The sequence below is a fragment of the Rattus norvegicus genome, chromosome 9, assembly GCF_036323735.1.
Source record: "Rattus norvegicus strain BN/NHsdMcwi chromosome 9, GRCr8, whole genome shotgun sequence".
NCBI classification, from domain to species: Eukaryota; Metazoa; Chordata; class Mammalia; order Rodentia; family Muridae; genus Rattus; species Rattus norvegicus.
This window is the reverse complement of record NC_086027.1, coordinates 45,881,397-45,904,326: the sequence shown is the minus strand read 5'-3', so window position 1 is coordinate 45,904,326 and position 22,930 is coordinate 45,881,397. Positions and strand designations below refer to the sequence as shown.

The following is a 22,930-nucleotide window of genomic DNA, read 5'->3' as shown; positions in this document are numbered from 1 at the left end:
TCTTGCGTGAAGAGCAGTCGAGATAGGAATGTTCCCAGCAGGAACAGAGCAGACAGTCTACAGTATGTGGGGGAACAGCTGCTTACTGTCTCCCCTGCTGTGGCTTTCTCAGCTTACTTTCTTATGCAGCCTAGGGCCACCTGCCTGGAGTCACCACCCACCATGGGCTGGGTTGTCCCCCATAGATCATTTATTAAGGAAAGATCCTACACACACACACACACACACACACACACACACACACACACACGATGGAGGCAGTTCCTCATTTGGGGCTCTCTTCCAAGATATTGCTTAAGTTTGTGTCAAGTGATGAAACGCCAACTGGAGCCTGCGTGTGGCTTTCTTCCATTTGTGAGCAGTTACTACTGAAGCTTATACATGTCCAGTACAGATGTTTGTGTGGACAAAGTTTTGTCGGCAACATTGCTAGATGGTATGATGAGTATATGCTTGCTTTGTAAGACATAGTCACAGTGACTACCAAAGTGTCCAACCATTTTGCTTCTTCACTGACAGTGACTGGGAATCCCTGTTCCTTGTTGAAGCAGTTGGTGTCCAGCCATCGCAGGAGATGCGTAGCGATAGGCCATGTGCAGTTTATGGCTCTATAATGGCCCAGGGCCTTAGCCTTTTACCTTGTGGGTGTCTATTCAGAACTTATCTGTTTATATGGACTTTTTGAAACAGGACCTTGCTGTATAGCTCAGGCTGTCCTGAAACTCGATCTGTAGCCTGGGATAGCCTCAAACACACTGTCTTTCTGCCTCAGTGCTCCCAAGTGCTGGGAGTACAAGTGTGGGCTTCTTCAGCTTCAGGCCATTTAAAAACCTTGTTGTTTGTTTAATACTGAGTTTTAAGAGTCATTTTTATATTTCTCAGATAGGCATTTTTCACTTGTCTGCCATTTTTCCTTTCCTTCATTTGTAGTCCTCTCTCCCGCCCCACAAAGCAGGTATTTCTTGTTTTGTTTTGTGTGGGGTTTTGGGGTTTTTAAGATAGGATCTCTCTTGTCTTGAACTATGTGATCAGGCTGGCCTTGAACTCCCAGAGATCTACCCGCCTCTGCCCAGACTGCTCAGTGAAAGTCTTCATACTAACCTATTCTGAGAATGTGATGTAGGACAATGATTGGTTTTCATTTATTTATTATTATTCTTTGTTTGTTTATGAATTTTTCATTTTTCAAGATAGGGTTTGTCTTAATTTGGGTTTTATTGCCATGAAGAGACCCCATGACCAAGGCAACTCTTACAAAGGACAACATTTAATTTGGGCTGGTAACAATTTCAGAGAGCCAGTCCATTGTCATCACGATGGGAAGCATGGCAGCATGCAGGCAGGCATGGTATTGGAGGAATTGAAAGTTCTACATCTTGATTTGAAAGCAGTCAGGAGGAAACTATCTTCTTCACTAGGCGGAGCTTGAGCATATATGAAACCTCAAAGTCCCGCCTCTACAGTGACACACTTCCTCCAACAAGGCCCCACCTACTCCAGTTAGGCCACACCCACTCCAACAAGGTCACACCTCCTAATAGTGCCACTCTCTGTGGGCAAGCATTCAAACATGAATCTATGGGGGGACCAGACCTGTCCAAACTACTACAGGGTTTCTCTGTGTAATAGCTTTGGCTGTCCTGGAAGTCACAGAGATCCACATGTTTCTGCCTCCTGAGTGCCGGGATTAGAGGTGTGCAGTGCCATTCCTGGCTTCCTTTTGTGTTGCTTTAGTTATATTTAATTTTCTCAACTCCCCCAATTTCTGGGTTTTTAAAATGAGTTTATTTATTCTCTGTGTGTATGTGCCTGCTTTCTGTATGTGCACCACCTATGCACAGTATCTGCAAAGGCTGGAGTTGGACATCACATGCCCTGAAACGGGTTAGCGGTGCTGCTGAGCCATCAGATTGTGGGTGCTGGGAATAGATCTCAGGTGCTCTGCAAAAGCAGCCAGCACTCTTCATAGTTGAGATATTTCTCCAGCCCTCCAGTTTCAAAGCAGAACAGCATTTCTACCTATAATAGCAGTATTCTCTGTGTCAGTAAAGAAATCTATTGAAGACTCTGAAACAGATCGAACCTGTGGAAAAGCCTAACCTTTTCTGGACCCGACTCCTGTGTTCTGTAAATGAAGCTTGTGTACCATTGCTAGCCTTGGGTGGGTGTGAGCTGTGTTTCTCGGTTGGGGATGGACACTAGGGCTCTGCCCATCTCAAGCTGGTTGCCTTCTTTAAGATGCCCCTTTTTCTTCCCCCCTCTGCAGGATTGGTTTTATCTTTGTGGTCAATGATTCTGAAGATGTTGATGGGATGCAAGATGCTGGAGTCGCTGTTCTGAGAGCATATAATTATGTGGGTCAGGAAGTGGATGGCTACCATGCCTTCCAGACTCTCACCCAGGTATACTTTTATTCAAAGTGGCAAATACTTAATGTAAATTACTCAAAGTAGTTTGTGGTAAGAGAATTTTGTACTTATGTAAAAAGAAAAAGAAAAGTAAATTCTCATAGAGGGTACTCTAGTGTTTTATATTTCAGGGTTCCTTATACTTCATTGAGCCACTGATGAGAATGCTGTGGGTTTTTTCTTTTTTATGCTTAGAAATTATTATTATGTGGGGGTAGGGGGAGTCATGTATGTGGAGGCAGGGGAGGCTGTAGTACTTGGGTGGCGGTCAAGGACAATCTTTGGATGGCTTTTCTCCTTCTGTCACAGCATCTGGGGATCAAGCTTGGGTGTTAGGCTTGTTGAGCAATTCCCTTTCTTGCTGGCCCTTAGATGCAGTTCTTTTAAGAGCCAGACTAGGATATTAGAGAATATCTGCCTTTTGCTTATATGAAATCATCGGCTAATTCCTTTGGGCAATGTGATGTTCTCTACTTGGTTTTAAAAATATCCAGTCTTTTCTTGTGAGACTATCTTGTGGTTTCTTTCCTTTCTTCCCCCTCTTCTTTTCCTTCCTTCTCTCTTTTAAAGACATTTTCATATAGCCAGGGCTAACCTTGAGCTCTTGACTCTCGTATCTTCTCCTTCCCAGTGCGGCACCGTACCTGTTACTTTTTTCTTTTCTTTTCTTTTCTTTTCTTTTCTTTTCTTTTCTTTTCTTTTCTTTCTTTCTTTCTTTTTTCTTTTTCTTTTTTTTTTTTTTTGAGATAATAAGGTCTTTCTGTATATCTCAGGCTACCCTAAGACTCTGGATCTACCTCCCTCAGCTTCCCAAGTGTTGGCTATCTCAGGCATGTTCCAGAATATCTGGTTTCTATTATTTCTTTTTTTTTTTTTTCAAAAATTTTTTTCCATCTTTATTAACTTGGGTATTTCTTATTTACATTTCGATTGTTATTCCCTTTCCCGGTTTCTGGGCCAACATCTCCCTAACCCCTCCCCTTCCCCTTCTTTATGGGTTTCCCCTCCCCATCCTCTCCCATTACCGCCCTCCCCCCAACAATCACATTCACTGTGGGTTCAGTCTTGGCAGGACCAAGGGCTTCCCCTTCCACTGGTACTCTTACTAGAATATTCATTGCTACCTATGAGGTTGGAGCTCAGGGTCAGTCCATGTATAGTCTTTGGGTAGTGGCTTAGTCCCTGGACACTCTGGTTGGTTGGCATTGTTGTTCATATGGGGTCTCAAGCCCCTTCAAGCTCTTTCAGTCCTTTCTCTAATTCCTTCAAGGGGGGTCCCATTCTCAGTTCAGTGGTTTGCTGCTGGCATTCGCCTATGTATTTGCTGTATTCTGGCTGTGTCTCTCAGGAGAGATCTACATCCGGTTCCTGTCGGCTTGCACTTCCTTGCTTCTCTATTATTTCTTAAAGCATTGTTACTCCCTGTACTTAGGATATAAAGTGTTTATGAACTAATGGGATCATTTCAAGAAATCTTTAGTTCCCAAAATCAGGTGGAGGGGCGTCTCTGTGAGTTCAAGGCCAGCCTCATCTACATAGCAAGTTCTAGGCTAGCTGGGGGCTTCATGGTGATACCCTGCCATGAAAAAAAGAGAAAGACAGAAAGAGAGAAAGAAAGAAAGATCTTCAGCTTCTAATTACAGGCATCTTGTGAGAGATGTTGAAATGGTAGCATTGCTAAGAAGTTTCCATTTGATTTTTAAGAAAAATTGTCTTATTTTTCTAGAGTGTTTAGAGATTTTATCACATTTGAAATATGGGTTTAAAGGTGTGGTTGGTTGCCCTGTTTTCTTTTCTTAGATCTACAACAAAGTGAGGACTGGAGAAAAGGTGAAAGTTGAGCATGTGGTCAGTGTCTTGGAGAAGAAGTACCCGTATGTTGAAGTGAATAGCATTCTGGGGATTGATTCTGCTTATGATCAGAATCGGAAGGTAACACATTCTTTGGAACTTCTTATGTCCGTGGTATTGCAACTTGACTGCAGCCTCAGGCTGTCCTTCTTGGGCTGTGTGTTAGCTATAGTGGGGTGTTGATGCAACAGACATCTTGGAGACAGGGTGTCACTGTGCAGCTCTCGGCTGGCCTTGAGCTTGCAGAGATCAGCTGTGTGTGCTAGGATTAAAGGATTGCTGCTACCACACCCGGCCTCACTTGTCAGTCTTTGAAAAGTGAGTCTATTTCAGAAAGTACTTTTTAAAAAACTTGTATGTTAACTTTAAAGCTGGAAACAATAACTTTTTCATAATATAATAATTGTGCTTATATGATGTGTGTTCTGGATAAAACCTATTAGAAGTATAGAACCAGGAGGCAGTTATAGGGCATCATGTATCGTATTGATTTTACATCATTGTTGAGTCTCTAAATGGGTATGTTTTAAGAAATGTAATAACTATCTGAATGTGGTGGTGAACACCTTCAATCCCAGCATGTAGGAAGTCAAGGAAGAAGAGAAGACTTCAGCTTTTTGTGAGGTGACAGAAACCTAAGTACTTTGTGACCAGTTAGTACATACTTACATACCTATAACCAAAACAACATTTGTCTTTGCATTGTAAGAGGCGTTAGAAAATACTTGACTTGAAGAAGCACTAGTTGTAACTTCAAAAGTTGGACATGGAGGTTGGCAGGAACTACAAGAATCAGTTCCCTTTAGCAGCCAGCCTAGTGTGGAAAGAGTGGAAAGAGTCCCTCTGCTGGCCACTGGTAGCCGACGCCTAGAGGCTGGCTGCAGTGGGAGCTCAGCCTGCAGTAGACCCGGCTTGCCCATTTCGCTCAGCTTGGGCATTTTGTTTCTTTTTCAGCTACTACTGTGTTAGCAGTTCTCTGGGGACCCGTTGGCCTTCTGGGCTTGACCCTGATGGCTGTCAGTAAGCTCTGTAGTGTAAAGGGGAATGAATGTTCTCTCAACACTTGCAGATAGGGTTTTAGAAGACTGGAGGGCCTTCCGCACATATAGATAAACATGTACACACTCCATAGTCTATAAAGATTTTTTTGTTTCTTAGAACTCAGTAATTTAATTTCACACTTATCAAGTAAGGTATTAACCGTGATACCACTCTCTTAAGAATTAACTTACTAAGTGGAAGGTTTCCCTACCCCTTAAAAAAAAAACTTTAGTCATTTCTTGTTATATTTCTAGTTTTTGTTGGTTGTGGTGTTTTTTAAATATTTATTTATTGTGTGTGTATATTTGTGAGTATGCGTTCCATTTGTGTACCAGAGATCACTGGCTAATAGAGGGCGTCTGATCCGCAGGAGCTGCAGTCCTAGGTAGTGAGCCACCATGTGTGCTGGGAACAGAACTCAGGTGCTCTGCGAGACTGCGTTGTCTCTCTAGCCCTTCTGTTCTATTTCAGAATTTATTTTTATTATTATTGTGTGCCTATGGAGGTTAGACAACAACTTTGTAGAGGCTGTTTCATGGGTTCTGGAGATCAAGTTCAGTCTGTGGGCTATGATGAAAGTGTCTTTACCTACTAAGTTATCTTGATCACCCTGCTAATTTTTTTTTAAATCTAAACAGGCATGTAAGAAGATATGGTTTTGTTTTGTTTGTGTCCTTTGTTTTCTAGGAAGCCAGAGGCTACTATGAGCAGACTGGTGTAGGCCCCTTGCCTGTTGTCTTGTTCAATGGGATGCCCTTTGAAAAGGAGCAGTTAGACCCCGACGAGCTGGAAACCATCACAATGCACAAGATCTTGGAGACGACCACCTTCTTCCAAAGAGCCGTGTATTTGGTGAGTAATATTTTCACACCAGCTTTGGAAGCCGATGGCTTATACTTGGAGCTTCTAGGTCGAGTTCCTTAGTTAAATAATCTTACTAGGGCGTGGCTAGGCACACTTTCAATTCTATCATTAGGAGGCAGAGGCAGAGGCAGAGAGGCAGAGAGGCAGAGAGAGAGGGGCACAGGTACAGGCACAGATGAGTTTGGGGTCAGCTTGGTCCACATAGTGACTTTCAGGCTAGTCAGGGTCAGGTTTTTATTCTGTCTGCTAGTCTGATAATGAACCCTCGGTGACTGTCAGTTATGTGTATTTTCTTTGCTTGCCTCCTTTCCTCCCTCCTTGACTGCCCACCTATACCCCCATCAGTCATTTTGTGTGTGTATGCTTGTGCATGCTTGTGTGTGTGTGTGTGTGTGTGTGTATGCGTGTATGCGTGTGCACGCACGTGTGTGTATGTTGACAGAGCTTCTGTGTTAGCCTAGTCTGGGCTTCACTTGCCAGTCTTCAACCTCAGTCTTCTGAGGCCCACTTGACCTGCTTTTTTGTTTGTTTGAGACCAAGTCTCTCCATGTAGTCTGGACTGTCCTTAAACTTGCAATCCTCTTGCCTCTGCTGTCAGAGAGTAGTAGGATGATAGATGTGTGCCATCAGCTCTTTGTAACTCTAACGTTTTAATTGATTCTTTTACATATTTTATTTTTTATTGACTTTATTTATTTGGTAATCATGAGTTTTACAATTAGGTTCATAACCATGTTTTCGTTGTTGTTGAAGTATGCTAATACAGATTATTTAGGTTCCCTGTGTTTACGTCTACCATTTGGGTTTTTCAAGAATGGTATCTATTAGCTACTTCTTTTTGTTGTTGTTTCGAGTGTGTGTATATTTTTTCTCTGACTGTTGTGTTTTTCTCTTTATAATTGGACATGTCAGCTGTAATAACTCTTGGGCTTGAGCCTTCACCCTGTAAGGGAGTTTTCCTTCTTGTGCTGTTTGTTGATGTTGCAGCTGTTCTTGGTTTAATCTTAAGAAGATTCTTTGCTGTGTGTGAACTCTGCAGTATCTGCTTACTTAGCATACTGATTCGCTAGTAAGTGAACACATTTTTCTTAAGTGTATAGATCGAAAGTATTTTTCCAAGTATCTCTGTTGGTTCACACTAGGGAGTGGCTTGAGTCCTCAGCTGATCTTAGCTGCCTTTTGTGTCTGTGTGTTTGGTGGTGGGGGTTGAATCTCGGGCCCTGTGTATGCTAAGGAAACACTCACTCTGTCACACCCCAATGGTAGCCTTCAGTTACTGCTTGCATAGACTATCAAGATTAGTCATCAGGGTTGAGGGCTCCCTGTGGACTTTCTTGGGCGTGTGTGTTCCGGTGGATATCATGCTTCAGATTCTGGAGAGCTTCAGAAAATGGAACTTCCCCTTCTCCAGCTCTTTATTATTTGATCAGCTGCAATTCAGTCTATTTGGTGTATAATAATTTTTCTTAATTGTATCTGCAAATATCCCAGGGAAAAGCTACTGAAATGTGACTCAGCTCAAATAAAAAGAGTCCTGGGAACTCTACATTTTTTTTTTTTTTGGGTGATCTGTTGGTCTGTTAAGGGTTTTGTTAGTTAGAGAGAGGTAAATTATAATAGAGCAAATTAAAATGTCCTAAAGACCACTTTCCTACCAGGATTCAGGCTTCTCTTCAGTAAAGGTACCTCAGAATTTTGCAGGCATGTAGTTAATTTTCTGAGTTTTGGGAAAGTTGTTGTTGTTGGTGGTGGTTGGTTGATTGTGTGTGTGTGTGTGTGTGTGTGTGTGTGTGTGTGTGTGTGTGTGTGTTCACTGTTACCCACTCATCTCTTGGGCTGTTTAGAGGGTTGGTATCTCTTGGTGTCTTGGACAATCCTGCTGTCAACCACGTCCTGTTCATAGAGCTCCGCACTGAGGCTAGAGCTTGGTGCATGCTGGGTGAGCACTCCCCGTCTGACCTGCGCTCCAGCCCTCTACGCTGAACAACGGCCATCGTTGCACAGATGTTTCCACTCTGATGGTTTTAGTTCATTCTTTTCTTGTGTTTTCTACTTTCGTTGTTTGATCCAAGAAAACACTGCTAAATCATTGCCTGTCTCCTGTTAAGATTTTCCCTAGTGGTTTCTTCTAAGACCTTCATGCTTGCGAATCTTTAGGGTAAGCCTTGGACCTATTTTGAATTAGTTTATTTTTTTTTTCATTTATTACTAATGTTTTGGAGATGTACCTGCCACAGCATGTGTGTGGAAACCAAACACAGCTGTGTGGCGTCATGTCTCTCTTTCCACCTTTCCACAGGTTCTGGGGAGTCAAACTCAGGTTACCAGGTTGGTCCATCCAGCTCTTTACCTACTGAGCCATCTCCGTAGCCCTGATAACTGTTTTCCAGACAGTGTCAGTAGCACAGGTTGACCTGGAACTTGCTACACAGCCCAGGTTTGCCTTGGACTCACAGAGAGCTGTCTGCCCTTGAGTGCTAGGTTTAATAGTATGTGTTACTATACCCAGTCTCTGAAGATTTTTTGTATGTATACAGTGACACTTAGAACAAATCTACTTATTTTAAAAATTTATGAGTTTAGTGGTGCATGCCTTTGAGCCCAGCACTCAGGAGGCAGAGATAGATTCTTGAGTTCAAGGCCACCCTGGCCTACAGAGCAAGTTCCAGGAGAGCAGGGCTTCACAGAGGAACCCTGTCTGTGGGATGATGTCACAGGTGAGGCAGGTACAAGATAGAATGAGGCCTGTCATTGGATGAGAAGGAAGGATGGGTGGGAGAAAAGTTTGAAGGAAGAGGAGAAGGAGAGAGTTGGCGGAGACAATATGGGGGCTGACATTAAGATTCCATGCTGGACCTTTACAGGTTGTTATGAATGTTCTTAAGGGATGGATGTGTACAGGGCTTTGTATGTTTAGGTGGGCAATTATATCTTATTAATTGGGTCAAAAGTTATTGTGTTTTGTGGTCTTTCATGTGTTGATTGAAGTGTAATGGAGTGTGGGGTGACTGGTCTGGGCCACCACAGAGTTGGGATGTGTGTTTCTGGCATGGAAATCTGCCTTGGGAACTAGATAGGTAGAGAGATTGCTGCCAGGCTCAGAGAGAGGCCTTTGGCAGTGTGATATGGGATAGAGCAAAGTGGGTGAGAGGCTTTGATGACTGAGAATTAAGATATCCAGCAGATACCTTGGGGCACTGTGGTGTAGACCTAGTGGGGGATAAAAGGCAGTGATACTTTTTTTATTTTTTTATATTTATACAACAACACTTGTCTTAATCCCCCCAAAACAAACAAACAAACAAACAAACAACACAACAACAAAAACCGAATAAATAAAATTTTATTCCTGGTCTTTTTAAAGATTTATTTGTTTGTTTTATGTAAATACATGGTACACTCTCATTGTCTTCAGACACGCCGGAATATCAGGTTCCATTACAGATGGCTGTGAGCCACCATGTGGTTGCTGGGAGTTGAACTCAGGGCCTCTGCAAGAGCAGTCAGTGCTCTTAACCTCTGAGCCATCTCTCCAGCCCTATTTCTGGTCTTTTAAACAGACAGTTCTTGAAAAACTCTATATCAACTTACTGCAGAACAACATTTGGCCCTTACTTTATGCCTCATAAAAATGAATTCAAGGGCTGGCAAGATGGCTCAGTGGGTAAGGAGCTTGCTGGCCAGTCTAGCAACCTGAGTTTGATTTCCCAGAGCCCATGTGAGGGAGGAAAGAGAGCAGTGGCTCCACACAGTGGCTGTGTGTCTCCTACCAGGGGAACGATGTCTTAGCTGTCTTGTTCTGAGCCTCCTGTCTTTCAAAGAATGTTCCTGACATCCCAGTGTGGGCTACAGAGGGAGGCACTATGTGTGTATGCAGCCATACTGCTGGGCCTGTTACTGGGCTCACATGAACATCTGTCTTTAGCTGTGCCCATACAACCAGCTGTTACAAATCTACTAACTTTCTATTTCTAGTGATTGTCATTGCTGATTCTCCTTTAACTAAACTCCTGCCCATTCTGTTTCTCTTTTCATACAGGGTGAACTGTCACATGATCAAGACGTGGTAGAGTACATCATGAATCAGCCGAATGTTGTTCCAAGAATCAACTCTAGGATTTTGACAGCTAAGCGAGAGTATCTGGATCTAACAGCAAGCAGTAAGGAGCAATTCAGCAACAACTTTTGGCTTTTGGCTTTGTGTTTCACATTCTTATATTTACTAGATTATAATATTAAGAAGATAGCTCAAAATTATGATCTATGCTTCTAAACTCACAAGCATTTCCTTCTACAAAAGATAAATTCAGGGACTGAAGAGATGGCTCGGTGGTGAGAAGTACTTACTGCTTTTGCAGAGGACTCGGGTGTGGGGAGCGGCTCCCTCTCTGGTCTCCAGAGGCGCCAGACTCAAATACACATTCATGCAGTCAAAACATACACTTAAAAAAAACACATAAAATAAAAATAATCTTAATTTAAAAATGGAGGTCTGGCTGGGCACAGTAAGTGTATGATGGTCCACGCCCCCAGGAGGAAGCTGCAGCTGTGGAGGTGGCTGTAGGAGCCTGGGTGGCACTCTGAGGAGTTTAAGGTGGGGTGCGGAGGCTGCCAGAGGAGAGGGGGTGGCTTGTGACGCTCACAGAGATGGAGATCTGGGTGCTGGAGACTACTTACAGAGCCCCGAGAATTTAATTCCCCATTGACCTTAATTCACTTCCAAGAACTTCAAGGGTACTTCTGTCTTTCCAACATTTTAGCCTGTCAAAATTCCCGTACGACAGTCCCTCAGTGAAGTCCCTAACTTTAACTTCTTCCTGTCATATGTGAGCTTAGCTCTGAGGGCAGCTTTGATGGAACTTCCCCAAGAGGAAAATGTCAATTCATGAGTTCTGCAAATAAAATTCAAAAGGCACAAACTTGTGGGCAGCCATGTTTCTCGTGCTGTTAAGGCACAGGCTAAAGGCTTACAACGAAGCCCAGCTGCTTGCTCAACCTTACCAAGATGCTGTAAATCAAAACCCCAACCCCTTGGAAGCAATTCTGCAACAGGCGGCTGCTCTGCCTTCTAGGGACCTCCCCTTTGCCTTAAAGGATTATGTGTTTAAGGAGCTTCAGTGGGACTGACCAGGGGACGGACAGACAGACAGACAGACGGTCATTGAGCTAATGCTCTCTAGAAAACTTAAGTCCATCCTAGAGCTTTGGCATAAGCCTTTCAGAATCTCCTGTGTGCTCCAGCAGAGCTGCTGCATCTTCTCCTCAGAAGCAGTCTTTGGATTCAGATTTCATCAATCATTTAATGAACAAAAAGCTTGACTCTCTCACTTGACATAGTCCCACCAACATTTAGTGGCCGTTTGAATCCCACCAGTGGAAAACCTTTGCAGCTCTTTCACTGCTGCTGCAGCTGCTGCCATCCCCACAGCGTCAACACCTGCCTGCCTCAAACCTGACTACAGATTACAGATCCTGTTCCCCAAGCACTCCCGGTCAGGAGTTGACCATCTTAGTCAAACAGTAGCGTCGTTGAGGGCCAGCAAGACAAAGAAACCTCTAGGACTTGTCTGGAACCTGCTGTTGTAATTATATGTCTGTTTCCGTTTTTCCTTTTTTCCCCCCAGATAATTTTTATGTGGATGACTTTGCCAGATTTTCTGCCTTGGACTCTCGGGGCAAGACTGCTGCTATTGCCAACAGTATGAACTATCTGACAAAAAAAGGTAATCCACTAGGGCTTAACTGGGTCCCTCTTGTTCATTCTTTATTTAGTATTTACAAATAAACTCCATCTAACTGTCTTGGGAAAAGAAATTACTTCCTGTATTAATTTTTGCTTATAATGCAAGTATAGAAAAAACATTTTAAAATATAGTTCTGTTTATGTCTCTAAAAATTCAACTATTTTCTTTAAATTTTATGCTTATCATTAAAATCAATAGGAAAAGCCCTTTGTGATTCAAAATGGAGAACATCCTATCAAATGGTTTTGCCTGGCTCTTTAGTTACATCCTAGGGTTACTTTTTACTCTAGAACTAACTTATAAACTGGATTCTAGAGAGCCTTGTGTGATTGGTTAAAGTGATTTTATGCAGTTACTTAGTTAAGCTACACTTGTCTAAAGTCACTGTTCTCATCTGCAGGCAGGTCATTCCTGGCGGGGTTGACATTATTATCCTTCCAGAGTAGGTCTAGTAAATCTTGCCACTCCCAGAAGTCCCAGTTGTCATTAAGACAACTAATTTTATCCAGCTGTGGTCTCCCTCAGAGCATCTGGTTTCCCAAGGCTATATAAGCTCCCACAATTAGTCTGCTGTGCTTCCCAAAGATTTTGTTTCTGAGGCGTCTCAGATCTTGAACATGGCGGGAGCTAGAGCAGAAGCCCCACAGTCCTGTTAGCTGTGTCTGAGTGCTGACTTTAATCACATACAAATGACCTTCTCTTTTCTTCTGCTCTCTCTCCCTTTTATTTATTTATTTTTATTTTTTATTTTTATTTTTTTGCCTTTGTCCAGGAATGTCCTCCAAGGAAATCTATGGTAACTCCAGAATGTTCCCTTCATTTTCATAATTAGTTTGTATGGTTTCAGACCATTGTTATTCAGAATGTATTGACATCCATTGTGATGTTTCTGAAACCTGTGGGTAACAGAGCATAGATAAACAATGTACATGTTTGCAGACCTCTCAGAAAGTTGTAAATTAACACCATTGGAGGCTACATTGCGTTGCCCACATGTTTCATTGTGAATGCTAACAGATCCCCAGATCACAGGACAGTTAATCAATGCATGCTCCTAGTTTCTTACCGAGCTGCTTGGGCGATCACTCTGCTTCATGTTAGTAGAGATATTCCGTTACTTTTTGTTTTCTGTCTCTATCTACCAGTCATTTTCTTGTTCTTCTTTGTGCATGTTTTTCAGAAATCCTTTGGCCTAATTTTAATGTTGCAACATAGACCATCTCTTTTTCCTTCTAGTGAGTTTGTTCTTGTTTTTCTACAGATGATTCCTTTATTAGGCCAGTGACTTTTTGGATTGTTGGAGATTTTGATAGCCCTTCTGGGCGGCAGTTATTATATGACGCCATTAAACATCAGGCAAGTGTCTCAGATTCACTCTGGGAGGGGAATCAGGTGGTGTTTCTAGTACTTCGTGTGCTGAGGAAAAGGAGCATAGTGTCTTCAGAGGGTTTCAGCTCCTAAGAAAAGAGGTCTACGTCTGTAGAGCCTAGCTTCACTTAAGGGGATATCCTTTAAGGGAAACATAAGGAGATCCTCAACGCGGGATTTTCTGCATGCTGTACATGTTCCTGCTGCAGGGAGCTCGCCAAGAACTATGACATGAAGAGAGGCTGAATGTGAGGCTGAGCCATCTCTCCAGCCCTGGATCTCTGTCCCCCCTCCCCTCCATACATACATACATACATCATACATACATACATACATACACTCACTCATTTATTATGGGAAAAGACACATGCATGACATGCTGCATATGTGGAGGTCAGAAAAGACGTCTTATAGAAAGTGCTTCCCTTGCACCCCATGGGTCATAGGAATTGAATTCAGGTCTCGGCTGGAAGCCAGCAGTGTCTTTACTAGCTGAGCCATCTCGCTGTGCAGCTTGCGTTCCCAGCCTAAGTCCCCCATCTTCTCTGTCTAGTCCTGTTTTGTTAGATAGTCGGCCGCTACCCAGGCCTTGCTGCTGGCATGTGAAAAGGCAAGGAAATAAAGATGGATGCACAGGGCCTAAAGAAAGGCTCATGTTTTAAAAGATGGAATGCATTCAGAGTATAAATGCTGAGGAAAGACTAACTCTTGTTGGTCTATGGTGTCTGCTGTATTTATAGAAATGAAGCTGGAAAGGAAGACTGGGGCCAGTTTATACAGGGTTTAGCAGACTCGACCGTACATATCACCTGAATTTTATTTTTAATATAGACAGCTACTGAAAATGTTTAGAAGAGACCTTGCTATTATGGAACATAACTAATGTAAATTTGGTCTGACTGTGTAGCCCAGGCTGGCCTTGAATTTTCAGATATCTGCCTGCCTCTGCCTCCTGAGTTCTAAGATAAAAAGTGTGTGCCAGCATGCCTGGTCAGTGTTACCTTTAAAGTTCATACCATATAGCATGTAATTCTCATCTCCCCTTCTTTTGTGAATAGAAAACCAGTAACAATGTTAGGATAAGTATGATCAATAACCCCAGCCGAGAGATAAGTGACTCAAGCACCCCCGTCTCCAGAGCCATCTGGGCAGCTCTCCAGACACAGACCTCCAACTCTGCTAAGAACTTCATCACCAAGATGGTCAAAGAGGAGACGGCAGAGGCCCTGGCCGCAGGAGTGGACATTGGGGAATTCTCTGTCGGGGTAAGGCTCGCAGGTTTCGAGGATAGCCTGATAGCTTCTCCCCTGGGCAGATAGACCCTGTTCATAATTGGGTGTCTACTTGTTTCTGCATCTCAGGGTAATTTTGTTGTTGTTGAGTTAGAATCTTAGTAAATAATTTTGTCATGTTGCATTTTACTTTTAGACTTGCTTTGGTTTCAGGATGCTTATTTTAAAAGTTTGTGCCACTTTGTATAATCTTAAAGATAATATTTGGTTTATTTATAAAGTAAAAAAACAGATTTAAGATGCTTATGAGTTAGAAGATCAGCTGTTTTTTCCTCCGAAAGCCTGTGTTTATTCAATGGTTTGATGTTACTTTATTTTTTACTGTTTTGTAGTTTGAAAATTTCTGATAAAATCACAAGTATATTGAGTTTCTGTTAGAGGAAATGGCTGTCACCTCAAGTTAACAGATTTAAAAATGCTAAAAAAAAAAGTTGCTGAGAATAGATGGGCAGGTAAACAAATCAGAAAACAGGAAACGGGGGTGAGGAGTTCATGAGGAGGGAAGAAAGATGAGTAAAGGAAGAACTAAAGTTGTCTTAATCGGGAAACATAGCTCTTACTTTTCACCAAAGCACATTGCAGTTTACTCGTTGTTAGCACTTGGTTGTGTGGTTGGCTTAATAACAGTGACTTTCCTTAAAAATGATTACTTCCTAGGGCATGGATGTCAGTCTTTTTAAAGAGGTCTTTGAGTCTTCCAGAATGGATTTCATTTTGTCTCATGCCCTGTACTGCAGGGATGTTCTGAAACTGAAGAAGGGACAGAGAGTGGTGATCAGCAACGGAAGGGTGAGGACTTGCTGGGCTGCGAGCTCGCCTTCACGGGTCTCTGGCTCTCTGGATTTCTGGCTCTCTGAGCCTCCCTTGGGCTGTACTAGAGCGGCCCTCCTGATGGCTGCCAAGGCCTCTTGAGGCCTCTCAGTGCTGGCACAGAGTTCTGTCCTGTCCTTCCAAGAAAGTGTGCTTCTGATGCAGCCCTGTGGGGTGTTGCCTGATGTTTATTTGTGTCTAGACACTGGGACATAATAGTAAGTGTAGGGCTCTCAGATCAGGATGGCTGCTTACAAAGTAGATCTCACTGTTGTCTGCTGAGAACTGATGCAGACAGCACTGCAATCTCATGCCAGCCTGCTTAGGTTAATGTGGAACACGCAGGCTCCGGGGTCTGAGGGATTGATGGGTAAATGTTAGAGGCATTGTTCATTCTAGTCATGCTTCAGGGCAGGAGTTGTAAGGTGCTTGCTGTGTTAGGTCCCAGCCCGGCAGAGGCTTCCCAGGAGCAATGACTGCTGCCCTGCAGCTCTGCCCTCCTCCTCCTTACCTCACAGATCATTGGGCCACTGGAGGACAGTGAGCTCTTCAACCAAGATGATTTCCACCTCCTGGAAAATATCATTCTGAAAACATCGGGACAGAAAATCAAGTCTCATATCCAACAGCTTCGCGTAGAAGAAGATGTGTAAGTTTTCATACTTAGTAATGAGTTAGAAACAAGTGGTAAAACTTGTGTTCCAGTTAGAGGCTAGTTCATGTCACTGAGTCTTTCACTGGTCAAAGTGAGGGCTATGGATTGTCAATTACACCACCAAGTCAGTGGGTGTATTTCTAGTTTTACTTAACATCGCTCACATCACTTGTGTTTCTGAATTATTTCTCCACTTCAAATCTGGAAATGTTGAAACATATGCAGAAGCAAAAGCCTGAGTCTGCTTCCTGTAGATGCCCGGGTTGGGACTGTCGGCTGGTTCTTTGGTTCACAGTTTCATGGTGGTAGGGGGGAATGCGTGCTTCTTTCCTCCTCTGTGTGTGGGAAACCAAGTTGTTGCTCTAGCAGACGATGGTGAGTTGGCTGTGGCTGGCTTGTGATATTCACTGTTTTAGCATTCTTATCAACTACTGTCTTTTACTGTTTCACTTCCATCCATTTCTACACGCTATGTGTTGTCCTTTGTGCATTAGATGTCACACAGGCATGTCCATGAGGATACATTGGTTTAATGTGTTAAGGACCTGCTATAGTGTTGTCCAGTGGCATCTCCATTCCTAACAACACTGCTCCCGGGTTCAGTCTCTCTCCTCCCACCAGCACTTCTGGTTTGTGGGTTTGTTTGTTTTTCTTTTTAAGCAGTAACTGTCCACCCTCACAGAGTGGAGTGATGTCGTCTTACAGCTCAGTGGTGCCCCTGAGGTACTGTTCTCATGCACAGACAGCATTGGCCACTGTGTATCTTCGGCAAATGTCTATTCTAGTCTTTGCATCACTTTAACCAGGTTCTTTGGTTTTCTTATTTAATTGTGGGCATTCCTTATATTCTGGCTGTCAGTTCCTTATCAGAGCCATGATTTGAAAGTGTTTTCCCTATTCCCATAGTTGCCCTTTGACTCTGTGTAATGCCATTTGATTCATACTTGGACAATATAAAGCACTTAAAGTTCTTTTTTCCCTCATCTTTTTCATGTGTTGTCACACTGCATCTTTTTGTAATGTGTTGTCTTTGATTGCTGTCACAGTAGCCCTTTTGCCATGTGATATGGGAAGATTATGGGGGATCGTGGCTGGTGGTGCTATGGACCACCATACATCCACATACATACTGGGAAGTTTTCTACCCCTGAGCTACTTTTCTAGACTGAGAAAAAGTTCTTTTTATTTGGCTCAGTGCTGAGGCCAAGATACAGTGGTTCCCTCTTCCCTCAGTGGCTCATGCGTGGTGGCCTTTGCCTGCCTATGAAACATTCCCCAGGGCCGCTGTATTTGGAGTAGTCCCCTGCTCCTGGGTAGCTTTCTGAGCCTTGGCTGGACACTCTCTGATCTGGTGTTTGGTGATGTACAGGAAGTTGCCTGCTCTGTGGCCACAAGTATTCACAGCTGATCCTGGGAGGTGGAACAGATGATTAACAGTGGGATTATTTGGTTCAAAGAGAAAATGTGCAACCTTGGTTATAGTTGAAGTCCAGCACAGCTGCTTTTGAATGGTTTTCCTGGCAGACCAGTGAGATAGTCAGGGACTACAGGTACCCGCTGCCAAACATGACTACCACAGTTGATTCCTGGGACCCATATGGTGGGCAGAGAGAACGGACTCTCAGAATTGACCTCTGACCTCTGCACACATGTAAGAGCCCGTGCACATGTATACAAATAAATGTAATTAACATTTTTAAGTAGAGGGGGTAGGTAAAACAGGGAGTTTTGTTTTGTTTTGTTTTATGTCTGGTAACACATTAAAGAACCTCAGAGGCACCAAAATGGATCGATGTTGCACTAAGGGATGAGAACAAAGTACTTCTTGGATTAATTTGACCAAGGGTGAGCCTAAGTTTGAATTCTCTATTTCTTTTCCTGTATCCTCCATCTCTATGTAGTTTGTGGTTACTGGGCCATCTGTAGTGTGTCTGGCGTGTGTGTGTGTGTGTGTGTGTGTGTGTGTGTGTGTGTGTGTCTATGTGTCTGTGTCTGTGTTTGGTCTCTATCTGTCCCTTTGTCTGCCTTCCCCTAACAGAGGGCTTTCCTCTGTATTTATTAAACCACACAGAAAGTATGGCATGGGAAATAATGAGTAATTCTTTATAAAGTGTTACAGGAAGAAGTAGGGTACAGGAAGTACCCAGGGTAGAAAACGCAGCAGGTGTTACCTGCCTAGACCACACGTTGCTTCCAACAGTTATTTATGGCGGGTGTTTGTAGTATAAGGTTGCTTACAATCTGTCGCTGTTTCAGCAAATGCACACACTCACACACACACACACACACACACTCACACATACACACACTCACACACACACTCACACACACACACTCACACACAAACACATACACACAAACACACACACACTCACACACACACATATCTATTTACCTACCTACCTTTGGGTCAGGGGCATGTTAGAGTAAAGCTATATTTTAGCTTGGGTTGTAAAAGCTGCTTGCATAGGAAATCCAAGGCAATTAAGATTGCATTGTTCTCTTAAAGGCAGGTTGAACTTAAAAGGTCTGAGTGCATAGTCGGATAGTAGCCTAAACACCTCTTCCTAGCTGATCTCACAGGGTGTTATTGACTTTGCTGTGAGGTTTGCCAAAAGTTTATTCAGTCTTGGATGTCAAGAGATGGTTTCATAAAAACAAATCACGACAGTTTTTGTTTCTTCCCCTGCTAGGAACAAACCCAGAAATACTAGATAGATAGGCACTCACAAATACTAGACAGCCGCTGTCAACCCCAGCTCACAGGTGGTTTTTTTTTTTTTTTAATTGCACACCTTAATGCTGATTCTGATATTGAAGTCATAACTGACATACATGTTGGCTAGCTGGTTAGGTTAATGGATTTTGGTACAGCAGTCCTAAAGGCAATAGCGTTACATTGTTTAAACCAGGCCCCAGCCAGGTGCCAGCAGGTTAGCCAGTCCGGTGCTTACTAGAGCCGAGTGGAGTAGGTCGCTCTTGTTCCTCACATGCAGAAAAAAGTAGCACTCCAGACATGACCAAGCTAATTGCAGAATCGTGCCTTTCTTTTTGGAACTGAGTCCATGCCTCTTTGAAACCACCTTGTTGGCATGAATTCTGAGTTCAGGCTGATACAGTTAAACAGTAATTAGAAAATCTGCAGATAAAGGGATGCTAAGGTTTGGTGTCTTCATCTTTTAGGGCCAGTGATTTGGTAATGAAGGTGGATGCTCTCCTGTCAGCGCAACCCAAAGGAGAGGCGAGGATCGAGTACCAGTTCTTTGAAGATAAGCACAGGTACAGTGGATGCAGAACTCACACACAGTCCTGAACCCCGAGGCTTCCTTCCTCTCACATCCTTCATTTTCCCAGATAAGGTTTCTGTATACATTGTTAGAGAAATGAAATGAAGTTTCATATGTAAAATTCCGTTTGTAAGAGATGGTACTTCTAGATAGACTTGAAGTAATTGTGTTCATACCCTTTTAATGAAAATAGCATTTAATGAAATAACCAGCTATAATTTCCTGATATTCAGGAGTAATTGGATTGCTTAAATATACCACTTAAATACTTGTTTCTTGTTATTATTATTATTTAACAAACCCATTGTTTCCCAAGAAAAAATAGACTTAGGATATGAAAATGTCTTGAATATGTATGAAATGTATGAATAGATGAAGAACAACCATGTGTCTGTAGCTATCTTCACCATTATAGATGTGCCTCCTGTCTAACCTGCACGTCTGTAGTCCAGATTTACCAGTTATGAGTGTGTCGCATTCAGTGTTTTCTGTGTGTACAACGTGCATACACACACTACATCTATTTGTCTGCATATTTGCACACACATGTACTCACATCTTTTTTTCTAGCATTTGAAAACTTATTGCTGACATGTTATAAACTCTCTAAAGTGTTAGCATATGGAGACTTGATCCCCACTACTGATCACATGTGACCTTCATCCAGTGATGCTAATATAAACTTCTGCTCAGATTCCCTGATGTCCCTGACCACACATTACAGTTATCCGCATGTCTTGAGTCTCCTTTAATCTGAAAGTCTTCTGTACCCCCCTCCCCTGCCCCTTTCTCTTATGGCAGTGACTTCTTAAAGGCCCAGGGTATCTGTGGAGCCCCACAGTATGGCTATTCCCTTAATATTGGACTAGTTTGTTTTTCTGGAGAACCTGAAACATCTGTTCTGGCTGTTCATTTAAAATATTTACTCATCTCATTTGTAATTATGTGTCTGTGTGGGTGTGTGCACATGTGTGCAGTACCTGTGGAGGCCACCAGCTGACAGTCCTCCCTGGTACTGGAATCAGAGGTGGTTGTGACATAGCTGATATAGGGGCTGCAAACAAACTCAGGTCCTCTGCAAAAGCAGCTTGCACTCTTAACTGCTGAGCCATCTCTCCAGACCCTTTTTTTACAAAGGTTTTTATCCCTTCAGCTCATCATATGGATCTTTTTGTTTCCAGTTTTTCAATATGCCTGAAACTTGCTTTAATCAAATAAATCCCATTTAATTGTTATATAAAAATAGTCATTATTTCTGCTTCAAGTAAAAATGACTACACCATCAGTTCTATGAGTCCTTACTTAGTGTGAGCCTTAGACCGGCCAGCAGCAGGTCATTGTCTGGGAGCCTGCTTCATTGTCTTCCACCTACAGCAGGCCGATAGCGTCAGTGTCTGCCTCTTAGCGAGATCCCTCAGTGATTTGGGAGAGCAGTGTTCTTGGACCTTTGCTTTATCCATTCAGTGGGAATATATGATGTCCTGTCCCATTTGGACATTCTACAGTTTTCTCTCCCCGGTACATCAAGTGCATGGTGGTGTCAGTTTGTACTGTTTGTCCTCTGTGTCTTACTTCCTTGAGTCTTTTGCCTCTCGCTATAGAATGTAGGTGTGATTTTTATTTTCAAAACATTTAATTTAAATTTTTGAGTATGGGTGTTTCACCATGTGTATACCTGAGCACGCCCACGTGCAGTGTCCCTGGAGAGCAGGTGACCTACCTCTAGCTGCATGCTTTGCTGGCCATGTTCCTGCTCTGTAGAATTTTCATCAGATCAAACATGCAGTATATGATTTTGCACAAAGAGGTGATGTTTTAAACGTCTGAGAGTCGCTGCTTTTCTTAGCTCTGCCCGTTGTTTGTAAGAGTGTCCACTGGGCACACCGCCGCACCGCTAGTGGTGGTGAGCAGGAACGATCTCTTTCAGACTCACCTCAGGAAGTGGCTGAACACACTTCTGAGTTCGGATGGGGGCGCTGGCTGGCTTGTGCTCATGGCTTCCGGTTTCCCTAAGCACACACCTCACTTGGGTCTACCTCCTTCTGCTAATCAGTAACACTTTGCTGATCCTTATCCTAGTGGGGTAGAAGGTCCTGCTCTTCTAACATCACCCGAGTCACTGTGGTTTAGAGAGAGGCACTGTACCACAAAGATTTATGGGAATCAACAGATGCTGGTCCTCTCTCTTTCTGTCATTTAGAAGGACTGGCTGCACAGCAAACCTGTTTCAGGAAGTCAGAAATAAGTAAAATAGAAAGGAAGCACGAGCAGGTTGACTCGGCAGATGACAGTGCTTGGTGTGTAAGCCCGGTGACTGAATTTTGATCCTAGAACCCGTGGAAAAATGGAGCGAACTGACCCCATCAAGTCATCCAAAAGAGGTGCACACAGCTGCCATGGTGCATGCACACTGTGGCTCATAAATGCCCCCATAATACTAACAGGATGGAATTAAGATGAATAAAAAGTCGAAATATATAACCAAATCCTCTCAGCGGTAAAGCAGAATTCTGTATGCCTTTCTCATCTGTGAATTGTTCTAGGTTCTGAGGAAATTGGTCTGACAGTACACACCAGCCCCAACAATACTCTCCTCTCATGCCTAGCTCTTCTGAGACTTGGAAGAGACCTGGGTATGGAGAAGGCTGGATGCACAAACTGTTGAAAGGTCAAAAGCCATCTCAATATCTAGCAGTACAAGATAATTTCAGAATATAACAGATTTACTTGGCGAACGTAAGAGGTTTCTTATTCAGAATGCTGGGTGTATAGGAACACGTACATGTTTATATTGAAATAGTGAGGGAAGCGGCATTTGGTTTATTTCTCTTGTGCATATGATGGTGATGGGGCCATGTATACGTGACCCACATTTAAGGTCAGAGGACAGCTTGTAGGAGTTGGTCCTCTCCTTCTACCAGGGCTGCCAGGGATCAAACTCAGATGCCAGGCTCTGTGACAAAGCTTCTTTATTATCTGAGCCATCTTGCTGGCCCAAGAAATTGTCTTCAAGAATAACTAATTTTTATACAGCATCTAAAAAGGATCATGTAGATATACAGTGAGATACATAGTCGTGAGATTTCTTTAGATGCTCTCTTTTTTCTGTTTTACAAGTTTTCTAGATTGTTATGTTTGGTTAATTGATGATTATTGATTTCAGTGTTAAAGATTAAATCCAGAGCCTCATGTGTGTTACACACAGCTTTCAATCACTGAACTACATCCCCAGACCCATTATCATTAATTTAATTATTGGTGTTTTTCTTCTTCTACTTTTCTTGCCTGAAAATAAAGTTGGCATCAGGTTCAATAAATGTCAGAAGTAAACATCCAGTATATTTTATAGTTGGCTTTGTGGTGCAAGCATGTACTGGGTACTTGGGAGACTGAGGCAAGAAAATTGCAGGTTCAAGGCCAGCCTAGACAACTTGGTAAGAGCGTCTCAAATGAAAAGCGAAATAGGACGAGGGACATAGCTTGGTGGCAGATAGGGCTCTTGCCTAGGAAATTAACAAAAAGAAAGCAAAACTGAAGAAAAAAAAAACAAAAACAAAAAAACCCAGAACTGAGCAGGTTTTGTTTAAGTATAATCCAGTCTTGCTTTCCT

At 42.9% G+C, this 22,930-nt stretch overlaps 1 protein-coding gene across 2 annotated transcripts in view; it reads left to right on the top strand.

Annotated features, from left to right (window-relative positions):
- Uggt1 (UDP-glucose glycoprotein glucosyltransferase 1) overlaps window positions 1–22,930 on the top strand; it is a 113,328-nt gene that overhangs the window by 60,128 nt on the left and 30,270 nt on the right. The window contains exons 16-26 of one of the 2 annotated variants that reach the window (NM_133596.2): window positions 2,267–2,402; window positions 4,209–4,340; window positions 5,988–6,152; window positions 10,204–10,324; window positions 11,789–11,887; window positions 12,681–12,704; window positions 13,170–13,264; window positions 14,335–14,541; window positions 15,226–15,357; window positions 15,897–16,027; window positions 19,217–19,312. In NM_133596.2, coding sequence (NP_598280.1) covers window positions 2,267–2,402; window positions 4,209–4,340; window positions 5,988–6,152; window positions 10,204–10,324; window positions 11,789–11,887; window positions 12,681–12,704; window positions 13,170–13,264; window positions 14,335–14,541; window positions 15,226–15,357; window positions 15,897–16,027; window positions 19,217–19,312 — 1,338 coding nt within the window. The remainder of the gene's footprint in view (window positions 1–2,266; window positions 2,403–4,208; window positions 4,341–5,987; window positions 6,153–10,203; window positions 10,325–11,788; window positions 11,888–12,680; window positions 12,705–13,169; window positions 13,265–14,334; window positions 14,542–15,225; window positions 15,358–15,896; window positions 16,028–19,216; window positions 19,313–22,930) is intronic. The other variant, XM_006244735.5, reaches the window with a different exon arrangement.